Below are 25962 nucleotides of genomic sequence, written 5' to 3'. Positions count from 1 at the left end.
CCCCCTGCTTTTTTTTGAGGAAATCAGAGGACCTATAGGAGACACACAGCCAAAGTGCAATCAATCCAGTCAGTGGCTATGATAACAGTAGTAGACTACTACGACACAGACAAACGGACATAGCAAACCAACGCTGTTTCTGTCAGCCTACTAGCAGCTTACCTGGCTTAACACACCCATTCTGCACTGCGTCCTCACAGAAACGGAGACAGAGAACAAGCAGGCCTGACCTAGCCTGATTTGGGCTCCTTATGTCAGCAGCTCTCACAAACAGGGCTGTAATTGCCCACACTTTCTCTTCACAGCATCACCGCTGCTACAGCTACGATCACTGTGCTAGAGAAATGAAAATGCATGCAGGCTCACCAGCCTGCCAGACCTGGAAATTACAAGACAGAGGCAAGCTCATAGACCTGCAGCTTGGGCAACACTGTGAACTACTGCGGGGCTGAGGAGAGCTGGGGAACCAGGGCAGAGCCACCCAAGCCGCAGGGAAGGACTAATAACCACCGGCATTTTCCCTCGGCCCACCCCGAGGGCCTGGGACGAGCAGGCGGCGGGCGCCTCGACAGGGAACCGGCTGCGCCATGAGGCGAGGCCAGGCCTCAGGAAAGCCCCGCCCCCGCGCTCAGCCGCTCGGCAGCGCGTTCGACGGTGGATTGGTAGCGCCTGGCGCGGCGGCGCGGGCGCAGTACGGCGCGGGCGCTGCCGCTGCGCGACCGCCCCTCAGCCATGGCGGACGAGGAGCTGGAGGCGCTGCGGCAGCAGCGGCTGGCCGAGCTGCAGGCCAAGCACGGGGTAAGGCGCGGGGGCGCCCGCCCCGCCGCCGCCCCGGCAGTGCCTCCCCTCCCTGCCGCCGGGCCGGGGGGAGGCGGGCGCTCGCCGGGCGCGGCAGGGCCTGTTCCCCCGCCCGAGCCTCTCTCGGGCGTGTGTGGCGGCCGCCTCTCGGGAAGGCAGGAGGGGGAACGGGGGAGAGGAGGGGGCGCGCCTTGCGGAGGCCTCTCCGTGAATAAAGGCTTCGGCCCGAGGCGGGGGGGGGGGGGGGGGAAGGGGCCCGGCCGTGCCCGGTGCTTTGGCTGGAAACGTCGCCGACTGCAGCCTGGGTGACTGGCGCCCGGCGTGGGGTTGGGGGGGGTGAGGACCGGCCGGGCCCCACGGCCACCTCCTCCCCTGCTGCATGAGCAGTCATCGCCCTCAGGGCGCCTTGGGCATGCCTCCTGCTACCTGCCTTGGGTGCCCTGACTGCTGCCTTGGAAGGTTCAGCACATAAGCGTTCTCTCCCCCGACCTTTTTCCATGCCACTCACAATTTTATGGATTACCATCATCAGTCTTTTCAGTCATCTCTGTTTTCAGGGCTGAAGTGTATCAGTCTGTTCCGTTGTTCCTTTGAAGGGATCTTCCATACCCATGATCAGTTTCGTTTCCTCTCTGTATGGTTTCCTGTTCTGCTTTCACACTTTGAAATGTTACCTATAAAATTTGAGATGCAGATTCAACATAAAGTTCACTTTTTTCCTCTTTTTTTGTTATTTGCTTCTGAATAGTCATCTCAGCTGCCTATATTAGTCCCAAAATACCATGCTCGGATTGTGTTTTCTTCTATATTGATAAATACGGAGTGTTACATTGAGTTTCATTTGTCCTTAGCTTACTTTGATGGATATAAAATGCTTTTGTCTGTTTTCTGGGCTTTGGGAAAGTTTATTATCTTAGACCTAACAGGAAGGCCTTTTAATGTCCAGACCTACAACAACCTGTAGATAGATCCAGTAGCACTAGTCATCACACTAGTTTGCATTACTGCTTTGTGAGGAAAGCATAGTATGGCACATTTATTTGCTAGGGCAGCAGATTCTTATTTTCAGGATCTCACCCATGGTCAGGCGGGTTTAGCGGGCAGGTTTAGCTTACATTGACTCTGCTGGAATATTTAAACTTACTGTCCTGTGTGGAATGTCTTTGGATGATATTTATTCTGATCTTATTCTTTAGGATCCTTCTGGTGATCCATCGCAACAGGAGGCAAAACAGAGGTATAAATGAGAACTATTGACTTTTGGTCTTACATCTAATTGTTTTGAACCTTTTACCTTTTTTTTTTTTTGAGTATTTAGTTTCTTTGGAATACTCACCTGAATTTTTTTTGTTGTTGGAAAAACCACCAACAAAGAAGCGGAAATGTCGAAGATTTAATTCAAGGATAGCTAAAATCTGATTGATCCAAGTGTGGCTCCCAGGCAATGACTACATTGGATGATCTACAACAGAGCTGTCGGGCAGTCTGAACCCTGACTGCGGTGGGAGGGTGTAGAAAAAAACAGCAGTAGTAGCTCATTTTCACTTTGGGACTCAGCTGAGTGCAATAACCTCATGACCCCTAGTGATAATACGATGTTTTGGGGAAGCATCATTACTCTCACTGTCATCTGCTTCTGGAACTCAGAAACCTTGGCTTTTCGGGGTTGATAAGAGTTGGTCTTAAGAAAATCTTGAAGGCTGGCAGAACTCTTCCCAAACTGGAGTTTTGTCTGAGTGATGAGTTTGGGTTTGGCTCTGTTCGTGCAAAGGGAATATGCTTTCCTAGTTGATTTGATTTTTCTGGGACATCTATTGCAGTTAAAAACATGAAACAAAATGATTCATGTCACAGCGTAGTGTGGAAACAGTGTTCAGTACTTGTACTAAGTGAAAAATCAAAAATAAGTGTTTAAAGAGCTAGACTTTGCACACAGTCAAAGTTTGTATTAACTGACATGCATAAAGTAAAATCCCCGTTTTGCAAATACTTAGTCAAATATTGTAAGTATATGAAGGCTTATTGAAAAATTCAAAATAAATAATGAGGTTTGGTTCTGTCTTGCAATTACATGGACTATTCCTTAAGCCTGCTCTACCATACGCTGCCTTTGGTGAAATTCCACGTGGAACTGAATGCAGAATCTTTACAGTGGGTAGCATGGCTTTTGTCTTTAAGATGTAATAATAAACAGTAGGAAGGTGTAAGTAGTAATCTCCATCTTGATTTCTTGGAAGATGTCAGCTATGTAACTTTGTCAACGTACAGAGAGCTACTCATGACAGAAGATGCTATAAAAGAAATCATGTAAATGTAAGGTTTGAAGGGACCTCAAGAAGTCACTTACGTGAATCGGAAGTCTTCTGTAGTTTGCTGTTTAGTGCATATTATTTTAGGTATTTGAGTTCCCGCTTCTAATGTGTGGTTCATTTTTCATTACAGGGAAGCAGAGATAAGAAATACTATTTTAGCTCAAGTTCTTGATCAAGCAGCTCGTGCAAGATGTAAGTATCCAAGTAACTTTCCAATAAAAAATTATCATCTAGTGTACTCCAGTGCTACTCAAATCAAGCACGTATGTGCTTGTATGGAGCCCAGACTAGAAAAATACTGTTGTTGATGGGAAGATAAACTATTACAGCTTTTCAGTTAGTGATATCAGTGATTGGAGGGGAGGGGTTAACTGACATCTGAATGATGTTAATCATTTTTTTTTTTAAATTAATAGTAGGAATTGTAGTGAGAGTCAAAATTAGTTAATTAATTAGGAACAAATATTTAAAAGCAAGAAATATAACTATCTTGTATCTTTATTTTACATAAATGATAATGCCTTTTTCAATTTATTTCATGACCCTGGCATGAAGACGACTGCTTCATAGGTGTATTTGTCACTTTTTAGTTACTAGTGAAGGTATTTGAGTATGTTTTAAAACAAAATGAACAGAGCCTGTTTTTGTTACAGTAAGCAATTTAGCACTTGTGAAACCAGACAAAGCAAAAGCAGTAGAGAATTATCTTATACAGATGGCAAGATTTGGACAGCTAGCTGGAAAGGTGAGTTAATGTTTTTCTAATTCTCTCTCGCATATATTCATTTTCAAACCTAATACACTCAAAAAATAGGATGTTTTTAATATCTGTAAATTAAATAACTGAAAAAGGCACTTGAGAGCTTCTAAATACTATTATGTAGTTCCATCAAACACCTTTTAAAGTGTGACTCAGTTGTTTGATACTAAGCATCTCAGAATGTGTTTATATGGCTTTCTTTTGCTTTCCCAGGTATCTGAACAAGGTTTGATAGAAATACTTGAAAAAGTGAGTCAGCAAACAGAAAAGAAAACAACAGTAAAGGTAAGCTTTATTTCCTAAATGCAAGTTTAATTTTTTATAAAATAGAGCAGAAAAATTGCATGTATTGGACCATTTCAGTTCAGGGCAAAACTTAACTTTGTATTTACCACCTCTCTCACCTACACTGGTAAGTGCTGGGATTAAGTCATAGCAGTCCTTATCAATAGTAAAATTTGCAGATATTGGCACAGAGATGACAGTGTTCTGTTGTGAGACAGATTACCCTGTGTCTGTCCTGTACCATTATGCCAGGCAGGGACTTGGTGGGGAGGCTGTGATGGGGTGAATGTTCTGCTCCTGTGTAATGTGTTCATTGTCAAATGCATGGAGTTTGAAAGGCTTGCTCTATGTTGGATTTACTGTGACCCTTCTATTTTCACATCATGTATTTCATTTTAGTTTAACAGAAGAAAAGTATTGGATTCTGATGAAGAGGATGATTATTAATACTACTGTAAGACTGTCTGCCAAACAAAAGGCCTGGAAAAAGGCAACATGCTGTTATCAGGCAGAATGCAAGATCTAAAAATGTTTACGCTTCTTTACTTTTTTTTTTAATAAAAAGGCCAACAAATGAACTTGTCTTGTAAAATAAATCTGAGAAGGGGATTTTATAACTTAAATTTTTGTAGTATAAGAGGCCTGAGCAGTGTGGGGTTCCCCACTGCTTCATTAGCATGAACATTTTGTTGCCCCCTACTCAGTGTGTAAGCTATGCTTTCAGCAACTGCACACACTTAACTTGCTGCTGTTGGAGATACTGTAATACGAGGAGGAGCTAAGTGTAAAGCTGAGAACAGCCACTCTGTCTAGGAGTTTAAAGACTTACCTCCAGGCTCTAAATCACAGAAGTGTTAGAAAGGAGATTTCCTGAGCCTCTGAAGGAAGCCTATCCAGAAGCTTGCTGGTTCTCAAGTCCTTACTGGAAATTTATAAAATAAAGGTATTAAAGTAGGGTTTGGATCAGAGGACTTCATATCAGGCAGTCTGTGTAAAGAAATTGTAACCAGCATACAATTCAACCATTCCCCTATGAAATAATCAAGCTATCTCAAAAAAAGCAAGTTAACTGTGTAATACAGCACTGTTCAGACACTTGGTATCGTATATTCTTAAAACTACCTCCATTTTTATCAAATGGCTGGAGTGTTTCTTACCTTGAAAAAAAAAAAAAAGACCATTTTCCTAAACTTTCTGCAACTCCTGCATGCATAAAGTAAAACTGAACTTGTGCTATATGTTTATTCAAAAATATAGTTACGGAAATAAGTAGGATAAATACTGTAACATGCTGATAAACACTCTACCACCACAAAACCCTTTTCTGACATAATTTAACAGGAACATGTATGATCCCAACTGCTATGTTTTTTGGAACAGAATAAAATTGTTTAAATGGAGCACTAGTGGGCGTTTTTCATCTTGTGTGAATGTGGTTAAAGTATTTAAACAGTTGTTATTTTTGTTTCATTTGGACCAGACTGGGCACTTTGCTTGTCTATGTTTGCAATTAGGATTCCTTAACTTTAGTAATATCCTCAGTGTATGGTAAATTTCTTTACCAGTGTGAAGAGTTTCAAGCCAAAGTGTGGTGATAGATGGTTTAAAAGTTTTCCTGTTAGGGCTACAGATATATCCTAAACATCCATGCTTCACATTCCCATTCCTAAGTTTATCAAATTCTACTTATAACAAGATAAACTTTATTGCCTTGCTGTTCTTCTGAAATGGCTGTTCCAGAATCTCAGTTGTCAAAATATGAAGTAATGCTTTGGATTTATTTTAACTTACAACCTTTTGGAGATTAAACTGGACTGTACAGTAACAGGCTTTGCAGACAAATCGTAAGTGTCATGAAGTTGACTTCAGTATATTTGCACTACAGATTGCTAGGGGAAGCTTCCAGGGGTACTCCCTTCAAATCCTATTCCAGTTTAGCCTTTGATCATCATATCTTTGAATATTAAGGTATTTTTTAATTACAAGCTTGGTTAAACGTGTCAAAGGAAACTTGCAAACTATCTCATTTACCTAAATAATTTGTTGGTCATTATCTTTTAATCATTTAGATTATAGTGGAACTGTTTGGCATTTAAGTGCTTTTTTTTTTTTTTATACATACACTATACATCCAAAATGCCTGGAAATAAGCTTTATCCTAGACTGAACACTGAATAACACTGAAGCATGCCTTGCTCACTTAAGTAGTCTCAGGTTCTCAAGGACAACTGTTCTGATACTGTAATAGAATAGAAAACTCAGGTTAATTTTAATAAATTTATACTTTTTTTATAAAACTAAAGAAAAAATATATTGTTAGATGTCTTAAAATACGCATTTTATTAAAAAATACAGTAGGCAATATGCACCAAGTCTGCATTAAGTTGCCTCAGTAAGCTACTACGTTTATTTTCTTGCAAATTTTGTATTTCATTTGGGGGGAGTTTTTTAACGGCAAGCGCTACTTTAACACTTGGCCAGTTCTTAAATTTTAAGAGTAAAATTAACCAATAATTATATAACCATTCCTATCAAGGCTGAAACTTGGGAGTGTTGCAGCTGTGTCATCACTTGTGTAGAATACAACAAAATACTTTATGCTTAAAATATAACAGTATTGAACAAGTTGTTTTCCATAACCTGTTGTATTCAAAATTTGTTTTTAATAGAAAAAAAGCAAGTATCTAAATTCAGAGTTCACGTCCTCTGATCCTTATCTCTAACCCTTTTCAAAGGTATTTAATAAGCTATCTTAAAACTTGTTTCGAAAGCTGTTCGATAACACTATGCTTATTATTAAGGATTAAAAAAAAAGACTTGATACTGAACTTAGCGTCACTGTGCTAACTCATGTTCTGTAGTTACAGCAGTATATTCTGTACTTATACTCTGTAGCATAGTATCACCAGTATTAAAACACTAATAAACTGATTTTTCTCATCCATAGTCAAGAAGTCTTAAGACAAGAATCGTTTAGTTAAATGCGTAGTATAATTAAAACACAAGCAAAATTCTCACTATGTAGTTTGGAAATGAAATCTATGAAAGTTTACTTGTATCATAAACTTTATAAGATATCTAGGTTATTTTTGCTACAGGTAAGGATAAGTGACTTACTCCAGGTCATCCTTCTGGTCTCACCAGAAGAAAAAAACTAGTTCACATCTCTTTCCTTGTGGTCTTTTGGCTTGTAATAGCTGAATATCCATCCTACTTTTTTTTTTTAAATGGAAATCTAGAGCTAGAGAAGTTATGTAAAAATGTTTGGTTTCACTAACAATTCTATATTGTACACCTCTGTGCCTTAAATCCAAAACCACACAACCTAATAATAGTAATTCATGAATGTAGGAGGGAAGAAGGTCATATTGATCCCTCAGTTTACACAGACACAAGGTGAAATCTTGAAATGCCCACAAAAACAAAAGCAAGGAAATCTGCAAAAAGACTCAATGCTTTGAAAAAAGCACTCAAAGAAAACAGCATTTTCAAGAGTTATTTTACTAGTTTTTTTCTTTCCATCATTTGGCACAAATCCAAGGCACATTAGAAAATCAGATGAACTCATAAATTATTAGAAAAATAAACACGACCCTCATCTCCAAATGTCCATTCGTGCACTTATTGCACATTTTACCTCTTAGATTAAAAAGTTATTTGAAAAAATCACCAGTATGTCTTCCAGCTTTGCACTTTGCCAGGCAGTTTACTAATACCACAGTTAAAAGAATTATTCATACAAATAGTTTATGAAATAAAATGCAAGCTGGATGTGATAAGCCAAGAATTAAAAATACTGCACTTAGAAATCTGGCTTGTGCTATTTACACGTTCTCCTACCATAACTGAAACAGTAGAAAATGAAGTTCAAATCTAAGCAGCCATCTCATAGTTACTTGCAAGCTTTCAATTCTTCAGCTATCACCTCTAGGAATGGGGTAATATTTGGCTTATTCCAACAAATGCTTACTGATGTGAGAAGTACCTTCATAATTGGAATTTCACCTTTTTAAAGAGTAGTCCAGAGCAGGCTCCTAAGCAGTTTTGTCTGCAGATGTTGCCCAGGTTCAGAAACATGAATATTTGTGCATTTTTGCATGACTTGCTTTAGAGGAAGGAAGGAAAAAAAAAAACCACAACTTAAAACAATTTTGTGTGTCCTTATACATGCTTGCTTCTGCATATTTTTTTTGATTAGGCTGTGAACAGCGAGTCCAAAGTTTAGCTTTGTCAAGGGCTCTCTACTTTTTCCCCAGTATCTTGGCTCCCGTGAGTCTTGCAGATCCAATACAGGGGAGCATTGCAAAGAAATTAGCAAGGACTACATCCCTTCACATTAACAGCATGTATAAATTTCTAATGCCGTGTCACAGATGTTATGGACTATTGTTTTCCCAGCTACTGAAATATACAGAAATATATACTATAATGGTTTGTAACATTACAATAAAAATAGAGATATTTCAATTACCTTTGGCAATAAATACCTTGTTATCCAATATATCTTTATATATATAAATATATATTTATATATACTTATCCAATGTAGTGATAAAAACTGAAAATGCAAAAATTATTCAAAGACTTTTAAAAACAAGGTGGGTGGCTGAAAAATACAATACAGAGTTTTGTTTGGTTTACTGTTACATATAATTTTTTAATAAGTGCTAAGTAGAATAGGAAAGTAATTTTGCTGTCTACATTTCAGTACGGCCCTGTTTGTTGAGATCAGTAATGATCTGGCTGTGTAGTTACCTCCAACATAAACAGAGGATTCAGTCTTGAAAGTGCTAGGAACATTCTGTTTCTGCTGAAGAGTCATCCATGTATTCTGTTCTGAAGGCAGGCTTGCAAGCGTCACTGAATTCTTTGATATACAGTGAAGGGTTATTGAAATTAACACCACCTAGTTCCTCAGTTTTTGACATCAAATTCACACTTCCTTGTCAATGTTTTGAAAGGAAGTCATCACAGCAGTCTCTTGGTTGTGAAATACTTGGATTTCTAGGGCTGGATAAACTATTATCGCTGACGTTCTCTGCTGAAAGTGGCACATTAACAGTGTGTCTTCGGTGCATTAATTTACTCCTGTGAGGAACTTCCATCGTGTCATCATGTTTCACAAACTCACCACTGCATCCTGTGTCAATAAGCTTAACTGTGCTCCGGTCCAGCGTTTCAACAGATTTTAACTTGGTTTTATCAAAGCTTTTAATAGCTAACTGTGAGGATAGAAAAATGGTACGTTAAAAGCATTGTCTACTTTGTTCATTACAAAGAAGTAAAATTAATATAGTGTTTCTTGAATATAATTATCACATTAATTTCATGGTATTCTTTATACTGAGAACACAGCCAAGGATTAAAAATAGCGTACTTTGTAGGACAGTAATTATGTTCCGTCTACATATGAGAAAACAAGAAGAGGCCAACCTGCCCCAGGCTACACATGAATCAGTACCAGAACTGAAAAGATTACGAAGGCATTCCAAAACTTACTTTCACTGCACTATCCCAATATCATCCTAACTCTTCTAAACACCTTTTGTAATGCAAGTCTCAAGGTACTTGAAATTAATGGCCATTTCTTTTATTATTAAGAAACATGTAAGTAGTAATACAGACAGGCTCAACCAGGCACTGCTGAAGGCAAAGGCAAGAACTCCCAGCTTCCAGATCTTATCTGTCAGGGAAGAGACACCCACCCTCCCCACTCCCCTTAAAGACTCTTTTTGGTCATTCCAACCATTCTTATCTTCCATTTCCACATCTGCTCCTGATTTTTCCTTTTCAGAGTGGGTGGCTCTCCTTGATTACTGGCCACTCTGCAAATGTTAAAATAACTACGAGAAAAAAGAGAATCCAAGCACACTAATGACAGATTTTCTAAGGTAAGAACTAAAGGTAGAAGTTAATTACAATACCCTTTTACTGAAATAATGGCAACAATCTTGAAGAAGTTTCAGACTGAGATTGCACATGTTTAAACCCACTAACAATTTAGAGCTGTATGACTTGTAAATTCACAAAGCCACGACAGTCGCACATGGTTAAAGTGCTATATATCGTGGTCACATATTAGGTTTTTGACACCTACTGTACTTACATGACATACTGCCTTCAGCGATCCACAATTATAAAATCTAAATCCCACGTTTAATTAAATAGTGGGATATTATCATTAATACTAGAAAGAATTAATAAAATATTACAGTTTTATAGCATTAATTTGGCATTCTCAAGGCTCTCTGCAAATGTTAAATCTCATATGGGCTCTGTGAAATACAACAGTATTCTGTTTTCTAGATGGAGATGAGTGGCAGAGTCTGCATTTCCAAGGCTATGTCAATCTAATAATGGGCAGCTACTGAACTAACCTGGTAGAAAACTGTTTTCTTTTGAATAGGTTATTTTTCTCTTGATTTACTATGCTGAAATGGCTCAGCAAAAGGCCCAATGAGAGTCAAAGCCAGTGTAAAGGAGGAAGAGGGAGCACATGCTCTGGGTGGAGGGCAGCATCCAACAGTCAGATTGGTGTAGGGTGCCACGGTACCCCCAACCACAGATGAATTGATTACATATATTTGTGTCACAGCTGACAATGCAACATGCAGTTTGCTATCACCCTTGCAAACAATCTCCTACAAGCAGACTGACCATGCAAACCCTAATTTTAATCTACTGAAAAATTTCTAAATAGCATCTCTGCTTGGCTACAGCTCTTACAAGCTTTAGAGTTTTTCAAGCCTTGGTATAACCTAGATTTTGCTAGACATGACACAGAAGACAAGACAGAGATGAAGCCTGCAATAAGAGGCTTAAGAGGTTTAAAAGTAAGAATAAGATGTTTAAGAGGTGTTATAAAAGCACCATTGAAGTTTGAACAATGATGAAACATTAGGAATTTAGCAAACAGGTCAGAACTTTGGGATTCGCCAACCACCACTAGTAAAGAAACTTTCCTGTTATATGTATCTATATTAATAGCAGACAAAACAAACAGATTTGCTATATTATACAAATAATTCAAGCAAGTATTTCCACTTACCTGATGCAGTAACTGATAGTCAAAATTAGGGACACTTTTATCTCTTGTTATTGTTCTCCGTAAATGTTTTGCTCTAAAAAATATTTTAAAGAAATTAAATTTAACTACATAAGTCTTTCCACAAAAGTCTCAAGCGCAGAAAATCCACAAGGTGCCACTATCTCAACATAGAAAGGCTACTATCTGACAACACCTTCCCAAAATGACAGCCTACTAGTATTTCCTGTATTTTATCACAGAATATACATTAACGTTTAAAAAGATCATAGGCAAAACCCAACCACTGAGTGAAGCACTAAGATAGTATTTTTAAAGCAGTCTGGTTCTGAAATTCTTAATTTATGGTACACCAAGTATTAGCACAAAACCAATTTTAGATACATTTGCAAGTACTCCTTCGCCGGCCAGCTTCTCCCTCCTGCTGCACAGCACATCACTGCTGTTCACCACCTATGAGTATGTCATGCCTAGAACATCTGCCTGGTGATATGAATGTGCATGCCTCAGAGGATTAACAGCTACTGTCAAATTAGTCATATGTGACGTGTAACAAAGCTTGACCCACTTCTGGGCTTTATTAACAGTTGTATTTCTTGTTCGCTTATGGGAAACAATACATACTTCTGAGGAAGCTTCTATGCTTACTTGTTAAATCTGTTAATTGATTGGACCAGTTGAAGTTGTCTGCTTATGGGATCATCGGCTTTCTCACATGGCTTAGAATTCACTAGGGGTTTAAAAGAACAGGCAGCTAAAATTACAACTGAGTCACACTTAAGAATTAAAAAAACACAGTTCTGAATGAAAAGTGGTATCTACTGACATTAGATTTCAAATTTTACAGTAAAACTGTAATAGTAGTAACTTAAATCAGTCTCAATTTGTCTTTGGAAATTTTAAAGCATTTTAAGTCACAGGAGTAAGTGTTCTTCATCAGATTAGCATGACTGGCCAAGCTTCTGAAGAGACCCTGTAATTCTGGACTTTGAGGCCCTTAATTCCAATTTTTACAAACCTGAATTAACACACAGATGCTATACCACCTCTTTGTTAATATTACTTACTCATGTCTTCTATTGTTCTTTTAGAACTATTCTCATAATATTTGAAAGAACTGTAACAATCCTGGGCATCAGCATACTGTGATTAATTTTGGTTTTGTATTAAGAAAACATTCACAATCTTTCCTAGGGAAGCAGGCAAGAGTTATTTTGAAAAGCCTAACGAACTCATGGATGCTGGAAATGGGCACTCCTGCTCCTCATCTTCCCTAATTCCTGCTCATGCAGCCTCACTGTCTTCTTTCCACAGTTTTGGTGGCAGCAGGTCCTTTGCTATGCTGAGTTGTCTAGCTCAGCACAAAACTTGTTACACCCCTTGCCCCAGGTTAGCGAACTCTATCAGCTTGAAAATTCATCTGAAAAACTTCTGAGCCAGCATAAGGAAAGTAGTGGATAAGCAAGACCAGAAGCTGAGGGCGAGAGGGAAGAGGTGAGGATGGATGGTGAGTAACACCATCTCTTTTAAGTGGCAATAAGCCATTACATCAGCTCAGCTGTATTATTAACCTGCACCATGTGTCTCAACATATTTGCTTAGACTGTACTATATGCTGCCGTTTAGTGAAAGTCATTCTTTTGCAAACCTTTGTAGCTTTTATTTCTGTCCCATAATATGAAAGACAGTAACTAATGGAAGATCACTCCCTAACCCGTTTTAGGGCAATGTAAGTGACAACTAGAGGTGATTTAATCTGTTTTGCTTTGCACTGAAATAGACAATTATTACATGGTTAATTATATCATCTCAAATGTGGCATGTTTTTTAACTTTAAATGCTTTTGTATGTAAAATTCCCACACACACACCAAAAAAGTGAAAACTGAGTTTGCAGCAATGTCATGAATATAATACAAAGTCTGCTGCATTTAGTTATAGTATTTTAGGTGTTACCTGTAATAAATATGCAAAATAGTTGACTGTTCTTTAATTATATGTAAATAAATTATATAAAATATTTGATGTAGTCGCACATAAATTCCTAAATCCCTTTTTATTCATACCAGTGGAAATATCACATGTACCTTTTTTTCTTATCTTGATAGTAGCATGCTGCTCACACTCCTTTTCTCTCTCTGCTGATGTAGGTACATAGCTTGGTGCTGTTTCCAGCAACTTAATGATATTTGAATTCTTAATTTTAAAAGTTTCCATTTTCACCATTATTAAAGAAAAAGAAAAACATCAGTACAATTTAGGACTCTAGTCTACACAGAGTGTGTTAATTAATTGCTGCCAAAATGACTGTAACGCACACAAAAATACCTCATTATAAATACAAACTTTAAATTGTATCATCTTGAGTAGGGACAAAATCAGTTTTCCACAAGTTGCACTGTACCAGCATAATGATTTTGTAGTCTTGACCTATTATTTTAAACTGTATTATTTATAGTTAAGCTAATTTCAGTTTAAATGGTAATACGCATACTAAAATTGATTCAGTACAGAATTTTGTGGTCATTATGCTACATCTCAGAGGCTATTTAAGCACATAGAGACCATGCATCAAATCATTTAAGGGGTGAAATAATTCTTTATAATTTAATATTACATATTATATTATTGCTATTAATAAAGGCAAAAGTCAGAGTTATTGATGACAAGATAAAAGGTATCAAAAGGCATGAAGGGCAAAAGATGGTGGGTGGAACAAGGAAGATTGCTTGCAGTGTAACTGATGAGTGAAAGGTGTTCATTTTCCTACATTCAACATTTCTTCTGCTCTCTGCCATTACTAGCATAGATTTTAATGTCATTTTCATTCACATATGTGCTTTCGCTCATCCTTTGTGTCTAGGATAACTTATTTTAGAAACACAACAGGTTTCATATACCACAGGTATCATATTGTATGTTGTACAATAAACAGGCATCTTAGGTCTTTATATCACGCATAATTGTTAAATACAGAAGTCTTGGCAAATACTGTTGTGACAAATAGTTACATTTGTTTTCTTTCCTACATTATGTATATGGAACTTTAGGAAAATCTGACATCAGAAATGAGCTTTCTGCACTCACCGGCTCAGCACAGTCTGCAGGGGTACGGTTCCTTTCATTCCTTATGTGCGTCATTGCACCGTTCTGAAGTAGTAAGTCTACCAGGGCTTCATTCTTTCCTATCACGGCCTCGTGCAGTGCTGTATTTCCTTTGGCATTAGAAAGGTTAACAGAAGCTCCATGCTGGACAGCAAGATAAAATTGAAGTTATAAAGACAGAGTAGCATGAAATGGAGATAGCACATTACTATTCTGTTTTTCTCTCCTTTTCAATGTATGAGTGACAACAATGCAACAGAAGCCTTGTAGCTGTATACGAACACAGAAGGCATATGCTAGCAATCACCAGTTCAACAATAAGCCACCTGATCATATCATTTCCTCCTCTCTCATAGCCACGATTTCATGGATCAGCTCATTTCATTTTTGCATGTATCTATTACATATTCCAAGTTTAAGAGATATTAAAAAAAAAAAAAAAACAAAAAAAACGCAAAACCCCCTATGCAATAGAATCACACGCAAGAAAACCTAACACCTGCCACAAAAAAGTTCCATAAAAACACCTAGCTGTGCAATAGTAAAGTAATATTTATCTAATAAAAAAAAAAATGAAAGGAAGGGATTGAAAGGAGTGAGATAACAAATACTTTTATTTTTTCCCCAAGTAGTTTTGACAGAGAAAGATATAACTAAAAATACTGATCCTGAGTACTCGATAAGCACAGATATCACGTAAGAAACAGTATTCTGAACATTCTGTTTTCAGTGCTCTTACCTGTAACAACAAGGCAGTAGTCTCATACTGACCATTCAAGCATGCATAAATTAAAGGAGTATTTCCATATATATCCTTTTTATTTTGTTTAGCATTGTGACCCATCAGACACTTTACCACCTATTGAAAGAAGTAACAGCTTTTTAATTTAAGATACCAGCTAACCATAATCATGCAGTGAAAGCCCCCTCCTCCTTTTTTTTTTTTGTAAAAACATTTTTTTGAAATCTGGAATGAAAAAGAGATGGAAGAAAAAAGGATGAAGAAAACAAGTCTCATCTTTGCCAAACAGATGATAACCACAAGCACCTCTTCCTATCATACTAATTTTCCTATTTTACCACACACTTTTAAAAAGAAAAAAACCAAAAAACTTTAAGCAACTGAAAGAAAGGCCAGAAAACAAAACTCGAGGTATGTGAAAAACATACATAATCAATAACTCAACAAAACATCAAAAACAAACCACCACAGCAACAGTATCCTTTCGCCCTTTCCGCACTCATCAGGACCCATGGAAGGAGTTCTTTATGTTGTAAACACCCCATGAACTAATCTTCATTAACCTACAAATTTGAGTTGTATTCTTTTCTTCTTGCTTCCCCAGTGCTTTGTCTTCCCGTCATCTTTACAATACTCCCAATTTTTTTTTCCCCTCTTGCAGTCCTCAGCTCCTTATTTTTAAAACCCTAGTTTTCCACTTTTCTGCATAGACAGGCAATTTGCCTGTCTGCACCTGCTTTTTCATGATCGTTATTTTTCCCCTCTCATTTACGCTCCCTCCCCTCACTAGCTCGTGCTTCTCCTTCACTGCTTATGCTTCCCTGACTTGAAGTCAGGGATGAGGTTGTCTGCTACCCTCAGAGCTCCACTTGGCTCATAGTCTACTTAAATGAGCTGAAGATACCGTGAATATTTAATACTGTGGCTACTGAAGATACCAAGACCATTGCATCAACAGATGTACACATAATCTCCTTGAACAGAAGGTACAGAGAGAAAATACATAGGAAGATTCAGCTGCACAAGGTATTTTTAAAGCGTTTGATGTACGACAGTAGCTATTCGCAGCACTTTCATTAAACCATTATTTCAGGTCATTTAGAAAGAAAAGGTGCCTGCTGAAACTGTTTCAGCTGAAAGCTCCCCTTTTCATCTGGAGATTTTAGACATTGAAAGAAAAAACAGAATCACCAAACTAGTTTTCACTGTTACTGGTTTAGTCTTGTTGATAATTTGTTGATAATTTCACAAAACAGCTTTTTGTTGGTGGTTAAGTGTTAAATAGCTTGCATTTATGAAGAGGCTCAGTTACCTGGAAGTGACCTTTCTGGCAGGCTAGATGAAGAGGAACTGCATGTTTTGCATTCTTGGCACTGATACTGGCTCCATGTTTCAACAAGAGAGAGACAAGTTCAGAGTGTCCATGCAGCGCAGCCATATGCAGTGGTGTAAAACCGTCTTGGTTTGAAACATTTACTCCAAGTCCATTAGCAGAGATCCTTGCAAATTTCTGTTGAGGAAAATACACGACAAAACGATATAATTAATCATGCTACTTTCTGTTGACCAAAACACAGCCAAATACCTGCTAAGTATATACAAAACAGGCAGATGGACATTACAAGAACTTCTGCTACAGAGCCTAATTTGAGACCTTCAGGAAAAGAGTTAGTAAACCAGAGCAGCTTGGTCGCATTTTTCAACAGAACAATGAGTTTTATTTTTCTCTCTCTTCTTCCAACATGACAGCTTCATACAGAGAAATTCCAGGCAAAGTATTCATGATATTAAAAAGAGGCTAAAGCAGCACAGGTTGAGATGGAAGTAAAACTTACAGTTTTTATATAGCTGTTAGGATGCTCATTCATATGGAGAGTAAGTGTTGATATTATGAGTTACTTTCATTTATACAGACATTTATGCTTTTGAAGACAGACACTACACACCTATTTTACTGCTACATGAAGGTCAAAGTAATAAGGATAAAAACTAAAATTAATTTTATTTATGTGGCAGTAACACTGGCCCAGAGAACAGACTCCCATGGGGAGACAAGATAAGGAAACTACCTGGAAGACAGCTTACACAGCAGTACAGAACATCGTTTTTTACTCCTCTCACAAACTGTGTAGGTGCCTAACATTCACAGTGGCAGACAATCTTTCATTCTGCCTATCCTCAGTGTGCTTTTAAATGTGTGTCTGCCTAATACAGTGGTTAAGGTTAGTTAACAAGTTCCTTCTACTTTTCATTCAGTAGGCAAGTAAATTCCACAGCAAATGCCATTGCTTCCCCTGTTATCAATAAAATGAACTTTATGGTCTCAGGCTCTGGCATCTTTAGCACATGATCTCTATACTGAGGGTGCATGGACACACGTTACCAGAGAATAAAGCACGGTGTGAATGTGAAGCATTTAAGGACAACTAGCATACTCTTAGCCTGCACCAAATAAACGTAAGGTAGCAGTGAGGAATTTAGAAGAAGTTTAGCCATCTCACATTTTCGCAGTTAAGTGATATGGATACTGTTACCTCAAGTAGCCAATACATTGAAAATTTATACTTTGGTTTATTTTGCAATGACTTATCCAGTTATGTATACCTTCAGACATAGTAATACATTTTCTTCCTGAAAGGTAAGTAATTGGTTTTCTATTTCCAAGAAGCTGGGATCATTCCTTATTTAAATTAAATAAATAAAAATTTTTAAAAAAGTGTATTGTAAAGCCTTATTCTCCTCTACAGTCCATGATAAATAAGGGGAAAGGAAGTCTTTGCAATTATATTTAATCTCTGAAGAGGTTTTAGATATAGCTTGTATGAAAGATGTCATGCAATTAAAAAAAAAGACTTTATCAGCATTACATTGATTATAGGATTAGCAGGTATTCCTTGCTAAACTGATTACTAAGAGATAAGTAGATACTTTGTGACAGTTAGCAATGTAAATTATAAAAGAGAACCAGGAGAAACTGAGGCTTAGAAAAAGATTTTTCCCATTTATTCCAAGTTGTCCAAACTTTAACAACAGCAGTCCACATATTCTAAAAAGCTAACTGCAAAGTTTTTTCACTCCATTAGATATTGAGCAAGTATTTGAACACTGTTCCTGTATCCAGAATTTTCTACAGTTCAATTAAAAAGAGAACAATTTCATGACATCAGATGAATTCTGTTAAGATCTGTATATATTTAATTGCTTTTTAGACAGATACAGAGGTGTTGGGCAATATGAATGCTAATTCCCTAAAGCTAAAAGTTACATTACAAGAATATATTCTTTTTACAGAATGAATATTCCAACCTTTTGTGCTGGCCCACATTTTGAGCACTGGCATAATGGATGGCAGAACTCTGGTTTTGATGTACTGGCTGTGTCGTCCTCATCTTCTAAGTCTTCTTCCATCCATTCCAAGAGATAACGTACCTGGCATAAAAAGCAAGTCCTCCTTTATAGAGTCCAAAGGTTCCACGTCCTAATAAATTTGCCTATGTAGACAAGTAAGATTTCACAAACATACATTCATGAATATCTCAGGGAGACTATACAGCTACCTCCTGGCATCAGCTGCCCACAGGCCAAATTAAAAAATCAAATGTTATTGTTGACAAAGCAGCTAGAAAGTCCACCAAGTATAGCAGCAAAGTAAATTATAAATGACTTCCTGCTAACTAATCAAGACTTCAGTGTTCACCTATTCTCAAACCCTCCAAATCCTTTTAGCTCAGATGATTTGTGCCAGCTCGTATCAATGCAAATTTTGTTTCACCTTTTGCTTTAACAAACATAAGAAGTGACAAGGATGATGACATTTAACTGATATCCAAAACTTTGCAGGGGCACTGACTTTTCTTAGGTCTGTCACTTCCCAGGAGCTTGACAGTTTCACGTTTCCCTCAACGTACAATGCCTCATTTTTGAGGAAGAGAGACACCTTTCAACGAAGATAGTCTTAGGACTCGGAGCATTCATGTGCAATTTGCAAACAGTGATGCCTACTGCATGTTAACTTTACATTAAATTTTATGCAACAAAAAAAGCTGTTTAAGAAATATATTTTTACCTTGAAATTCATTAATCCACTGTAAACTAAAGACATCTTAGAATTAGCAGTGACTGTAAGTCTCTGTTATTACACCATCTGGCAATGTTAAGCCTGACCTCTATCTAGTGTATCATTCTGAGTTTGTATTATGCTCAATGAGACAAGTCCTTCAGAAACTCACAACAGAAGTGGGAATTAAATTGGTCTCATAATGCAAGGGACAATACCTTAACAGTCATCTTTTTCTAGGTGCATGAAAAGGGCTAACATCATGGCACTCAAAAACCAAGACAGAAGGAAGATGAGGGCACTTATGCGTGGAGGCTAGATCTCTCAGAGCTCCAGCAGATGATCTGGGAAGTTCTCAGACACAGCAAGTTACAAGATTAGATAGTGGGTATGAAGCTGTAATACATGTCATCTTGTGAAGGGTTTTCCTTTTACTCTTTTTTTTAGCACCTTTTAAGAGAGCTGTCAAAAGATTGTCTTGTTACCATGAAAAAAGATTAGCCCTTTGCCTCCCACTGAACAGTGGCATGGAGCAAAATCGAGGAACCACTTTCTGCTGAAACTGAGATAGAAGCATCTTTGCTGGATTTGTGGGTTGGGTTTGATGCCACAGAACTGGACCAATCCCAAGAGCTCTACAGATGCTAGTCAAGAAGAGAATGGGGAGAAAGATATTTCTTACAGGTTCCTCCCACTGTATTTACTCTTGCACTTGTCAGCAAGTTCTGCTTCTTACCATTAAGGTAGCTCTGGGAAACCAAACACACATTAATAACCTATCCAATTAAACAGATGCAGCTAGAATAAATCCTAGGACAACTAGTAAGGGCCATATACCTGATTCTGAATGATAACATAATTGAGACAGAAAAGGGATGTTTTTCACAGGGAATATTACTTTCCCGGCAAATTCCACGTTGTTCTCTGGAGTAAAAAGAAATCTTCTCTCAAGCTTGTCTGTTTATGGAAGGCCAGATCAGTGAAGGTTTACTATTTGCTACATTTGTACGTGTCTAAAATATTAGTCACTTCACTTCCCCCCTTCCCTGCAGACTGACCAAGGCTCTCACAACTGACACTTTCTCCTTCTCCTATCACAACTCAATACTGCCGCTCTCATTATCCAAATACGCAGCTCTCAACATACTAATACCCGTGTCTCACCAAAAATCTGAACACGCTACTCCCATGCATACCTCTTTATAATTACAAAGGAATAGCCTTTTTTTTTTGGTTTAAAGGTTTTTTGGTCAAAAGGTTAAATGTACTTTTAAGCAGACACACCCTGAAGCATCTCAGGAAATTGTCCATAATCTCCCTTTGCCAGTTAACTTGTCATCTAAAACCTTCTTTACATTGCAGAGTAACACACTTCCTGGAATATTTAGCAGAGCACTCCAGGGGCATCGTGGCCTGTATGCCAGACTTTTAGCTGCTCCACAAGCTTTATTTTATACAAGAGATTTTCTTTTTTGTGGTGGATTTGCAAATATCCGTTCCACCGGAAGAGTCAAGACTAGCTGGGTGGAAGGAATTTCAGAAGAGTGCCTAATCCAGTATTCTACACTGAGACAAAGTCAATTCTTCCTTAACACCATTGACAGAAGTTTGACCGATCTCGTCTCAAATACTTTTAACAGAAGAGGTTCTGTAACCTCCCAGGTTTGTTCTAGTGTTATCCCACTCTAATAATAAAAGGGGGTTTTTTATTTGCTTGTTTTTTAAATCTAAGTATCTTTGTTGAAAGCTGAATGGTTCATCCATCACTAAGGAGCCACGGCGTACACCTGACCACCAAATCCAATCACTAAGAATGAAAGATTGAAAATTGATGTTAAGCAGTATTGACTACTTCTACACCATACTTTACTGGCTTAGAGCTATATAAAGGCTTTGTTCAAAGCCATATACAATGGCCTAAGACAACTCTTAACAGTCTCCACCAAAAATGGAGCTATAATAATTTTCTACCAATTCAGCAACCACTGAACACGTAAAAAGTACAGTTTGAGAACCTCCCCCAAAAAAGCTGCTGCATAATTCTGAAACATATTTTGGGAATAAAGCTTAATCCTTTCTATACAGATATTCCCTCCATACTGTCTCAAAATATTTCTTTCTCACTACAGACATAGAAAATTTACCAAAGTGGGCTAAATATCATTTTCAAAATGTAGAATTAGTTGCCATTGAGTCAGGTAATTAAAATAACCGTCATTGATTAACATCATTATCTCCAATCTAAAGCATACTTGCTTTTGAAGTTTGCAGGTACTACGATGATGACAAAGGTTGTTTTCTGGCTTCCTGAACAATCACAGCATAACTTTTTTTTTTTTTTTAAATCTTCCAGTTTCATAGCACTTTTATTTAATGCCTCCTCTTGCAAAACTCAATTGGCTGGCACAGTGGAAATCTACAACAGCACTAATGACCCTACTGCTGCTCCTGTTCCTATGGAGACAGACCTCAGGCTTTCCGAACAGGATAAGAGTTTTTAAACAACCCCGTTTTTTTAATAGATATGCAAGCTGTAACCTTTGCCATCCAATTGGACAATTCTCTTTATAATGAATAGTTTTACATGAACTTGAGTAATGTGGAAAGTAAAGCCACAAAAAATAAGGTGATTCTGTCATCTGAATGCATAGATTAGACTTCTATATGCTTTTCATTGCTGATATCTGTTGAGCAGTGCTAGAAACTAATTTTCCAGCAAATTATAGCACTATATTTAGTTTTCTTTAAATATTTTCATGATGCAGTTTAGATTTTCACAAAGTCTGTGAAAAGTTAATTGTAACACATTCACGTTTACTACTTGCCAGGAAGATGGTAAATACCATCATTGTATGCATTGCTGCTTCTTGAAATGACTTAAGGGCTGACCTGGAAATAATTACTAAGATTAAGTTACATTGTAAACTAGGATAATGATATTTACTTAACAACTGAACAGTTCTTTCCTCTATCAGTTGATAAATTAATTTGTTTCTATAATCTAACTGGAATAAAACATGACAGAATCAATATTAACATGGTATGTACTTTGTGACGCAGATTATCTATTTTATTATGACTGTGTGATGCTTCATTAGCATCTGTAACTCCTGGTATGTATCACCTGAACAAATTTTTCAGAAAATGCATCCGGCAGAGAAATCCTGCATTCTCACATGGGTTCATGATTTTGTTCTGTGAACTACAAAACAATTAAGAAATGTACAGCCTTTTACATCTTTCCAAAGACAAAACTTCTAAAGATTTCTGTGTCATCTTCAATTTCTCAGTAGAATGACATTGCAAGCACCTTATTGTTCAAATTTTGAGGAATAAAGGGCAATAGTAACTAAAAAATATCTCAAGATAGGTGGTATCACAAATTACAGAACATCATCTCTGAAACTGGTATTATTATAGCCATCAGCTATTTATTTGAAGTGAAATCCAAACTACAGGAAAGTTGTATGCGCCGGAGAGAACTTCTCTGTACTGACTGGTATCACCTATATTTCCTCTCTGTATGAAATATTAATAAAGGTATCACAACAAACAAAATAAGAGCCCATTTTTCATTTATAGTACCTATGCACAATTATTACATGCAGTAAATACACAATAAAGAGTAGACAATATTCAAAGCATTAGAGAACCTGGCAATTTAGGAATCAAAAAGGATTTGTGGATTTAAAACCACTGTATTATTGGAATGCTTCCTAAGTCAAAAAAACGCAAACCGTAAATCCCACCATTCAATTTCCAGAATGGGTGCACAGCATTGCCACTCAAGCACGAGCACCAATTCACATATGGGAAAAGACACCATGCACTTCTGTGACATAGGAACAAGCAACTGGGAATAATAACACTTTCCATTGGATTTGCTGGCAAAAATCAGGTTTACCTGAAAACTCATCTATTTTGCCTTTTTTTTTGTTTTGTGCTGACTGCATATCCAGTCCAATATTGTGACCTCAGTATACATATCTTTTTACAGTTCTGCAATACACCATGCTCCCCATCTAACAACGGCATTTGACAGTGCAGCTTGAGCACCTGCAAGCAAATAAATTGCTCTTTCCCACAATATTTCTTTGCAACATGCCTGTCCTGAACATTGTTCTTCCCAAGTTCTTTGCATCTCCTAGAGGTGACTGTGCATACATTTTTAAATGACACGCCTTCACAAAGGAATTATTCAATTTAAAGTAATTTCTTTAGTGCAAGCGGTCATGGAAATGTCAAAATAATGGGCCTTAAAGCACTGCAGGTAAAATAATTTGGGGACATGGAGTGAATATTCTTCGTAGAAAATGAGCTGAATTTGAGTAATTGTTGCTGAAGGAAGGTATTACCCAAAGCATTCTTCACTTAATATTATTTACAGATAACTTCCTCAATTTGAATGAGGTAAATCGGAATTCAATAATATTCAACAGCCATGCTAAGACTCACCATTTCCAGATCTCCATCAGCAACTGCTCGTAGGAGTTTTTCCACCTATGTATGAAGAAAACAATTTATTTGCTTTGTTAGTATCGGTATTAAGCTGTACACAGAAAATCCTGTGTCCTTTACTAACCTCCTGAGCTCATGTGGTAGGATTACTGCTGGCCCATTTCATATTTGTTGATAAAGTTTTAAAGAAAAAACCTTCTTCCTTCATGAAATACAAAAGCTGTGCAAGGCCTGTGGCCATATGATGATCTCTGACTTGCTTAGTTAACAGTACTTAACTAAATAGAAGACATGTAGTCCACACATAAACAAAGCCATATAAGCTGTTATTACTATGCCGCTTCAGCAGCAGCTGACCATGCATTTCTGTTGTGAACCTAACATTAAAAATCCCTACTCAAGACAAGTTTCTACCCTGATAAACACTAGTACTGTTTGGACTCTTGCTGAGCTACTATATGCTACCAGAAGCACAAAGGATGGCAGGTTTTATTTTGCTATTTGAGAAACAACAGTTTAAGATGAAAAAGATGCTTTCCAATTGTTCACTTCACATCTGCAGATTACTGGTTTATTCCTACGTTAAAAACCAAACATTTACAATCTAACTTGATTGTAAGTATGAAATTTTTTTTCCTTACTTAAAATCTGAAAAGACGTAAATACCAAAGGGTATGCATTAGCAAAAGCCAGGTCTCTTCAACTCAGAGAGTTATTCCAGGGGACCAACATTAGACCAATTAAGTACGTATATGCTCAGGCCAGCCAAGGCCTGAGCGTGACTGCTTGGTGTAGGTATTCTCCTGTTTATGAGCTCTGCAGGGGGGAAAGAGGCAAGCGGGGAGAAGACGAGATGGAAGGTGCTCTGCAGTGCACTGATGCCATTCCCCTGACCCCTCCAATTGCATGTAAAAGCAGGAGAATGAGATGTACTTGTCTCCCCGCTTCTCCTCTGCTTCTCTACTCTCACATGAAGGAGCTGAGATCTAACCTGATAGAAATGGGATAGGTGCCAGTAAAAAGGCAGGGAATGCCCATTAGTACTATCAATAGGCAACTTGTCCAGCCTCTGTAGATTGTTGAAGAATCATTTAATAAGCTTTGTGAAAGCCTGTTTCAGCATTATACCAAATTATTCTAGCACTGTGCTAGAATCACCAAAGATGCTGATGTGTAAACAAAGTTGTTTCAATATTAAGAAACATCTTGCAAGTTGAAGATGTCATGGAGTAACGGCTTCAGTCACATTTCAATCTTTATCTAGAAATTACTGTCTCACTGACTGTGACAGCAGTGTTTGGTAAAGCAAACAAGGAAGAATGAGACTAAAAGGAAGTTGTGTTTTACTGGTCTAATCTCTTTCTTCAGGGTTTTAGCAGGAGAACAGGACACATCTACAGCTGAAAGATCAGAGGCTAGATTAAATCTCTCCATCCACTTTTATCTCTGTTTAGGAAAGCTGCTAAGTTTTATTTTATTACTACCTTTCTAATACAAGGTGAACCTCCTTGAAGTCATGCACTAGGCACTCAAGGCAGGATTCCTCTTTCCCAACTTTGAATGTCTAAAAGTTAGCTGTCTAAATCTAAGCTAGTCATTTAAACTCCCTCTCTGGTAACTACAGAACAGAATGCAGTCAACAAATGACACTCGAGTGCAACTCAGGTCAAACTAAGCATGTCTGAGATTAATTCCTCTCTGGAGGTACCGGTTTCTCTCCACTGACTAAGAAGGAAAAACAGATGTCTAAAGTTACGACAATTGTCTTCCAGACATCTGAAGTTAGGGGAGCTGAATCCCAATCTCTACACATATACATCTAAAATGGACTATATATACCAGGGAGATCTGTGCCTCCCATAAATTTCCCCTAATCATATAGGATAATGTCACTGGAGAATGTAAATGTCTTGATGATTTTCAGGAGCCAGTCTTTATCACATACAAAATGCCTAACAGTAATAGCAAGTGACCCACAAGCTCTGATAATTTCTTTCCAAAAATACCAACTTCCTTATGAGTTCTAAAAACTGCCTCAGGCCCTAGCAGTGGAGAAGCATACAACATCTGTTATGCAGCTTATAGATAATTTATTAAGAGTACTTAGGGCAAAATGTCTGCTACATGCATTTCCCCATCTTTCCAGTTTGCTTTCTCACTCCTCCATGAACCGAAGTACCTTCCTTTAAATGTAAAAATAGATGAAACAAATCTACTGCAATTCACTCGCATGCTCATTTTTTCTGTTGCTGAACAGAAATTGTGCAAGGAGTTACTAGTTCCAACAGAGGAAGTTCCAAATTTACATGCCTGGCTCTTTTACTCTCTTTTCTAAGCTGTAAACAAGCCACATATAAGACATACACCATGACTGGCTCATTTAAGTGAAGAGTTTAATTCA

The 25962-nt window shown here is 37.7% G+C and overlaps 2 protein-coding genes across 3 annotated transcripts in view; one reads left to right on the top strand and one right to left on the bottom strand.

The window, feature by feature from the left end:
* Positions 1-732: 732 nt before the first annotated feature.
* On the top strand, positions 733-5653 carry PDCD5 (programmed cell death 5). The gene is made up of 6 exons (XM_050903985.1): positions 733-798; positions 1995-2035; positions 3241-3302; positions 3764-3855; positions 4084-4155; positions 4555-5653. Exons 1-6 carry the CDS (start codon positions 733-735, stop codon positions 4600-4602), a joined length of 381 nt encoding a protein of 126 aa, XP_050759942.1. The 3' UTR covers positions 4603-5653.
* Positions 5654-7637: 1984 nt separating this feature from the next.
* The window catches only part of ANKRD27 (ankyrin repeat domain 27), a 48974-nt gene continuing 30649 nt past the window's right edge, over positions 7638-25962 (bottom strand). For both annotated transcript variants that reach the window (XM_050903905.1, XM_050903906.1), the window contains exons 21-29: positions 23559-23603; positions 18353-18475; positions 16359-16556; positions 15044-15163; positions 14287-14448; positions 13287-13395; positions 11849-11930; positions 11204-11276; positions 7638-9377 (exon numbers count right to left, since the gene is read on the bottom strand). In XM_050903905.1, the coding sequence (XP_050759862.1) occupies positions 9102-9377; positions 11204-11276; positions 11849-11930; positions 13287-13395; positions 14287-14448; positions 15044-15163; positions 16359-16556; positions 18353-18475; positions 23559-23603 (1188 nt within the window). In that variant the 3' untranslated portion in view covers positions 7638-9101. The remainder of the gene's footprint in view (positions 9378-11203; positions 11277-11848; positions 11931-13286; positions 13396-14286; positions 14449-15043; positions 15164-16358; positions 16557-18352; positions 18476-23558; positions 23604-25962) is intronic.

This window comes from Gymnogyps californianus, chromosome 12 (assembly GCF_018139145.2).
Source record: "Gymnogyps californianus isolate 813 chromosome 12, ASM1813914v2, whole genome shotgun sequence".
Taxonomy (NCBI): Eukaryota; Metazoa; Chordata; class Aves; order Accipitriformes; family Cathartidae; genus Gymnogyps; species Gymnogyps californianus.
This window is presented reverse-complemented; position numbering and strand designations above follow the sequence as displayed.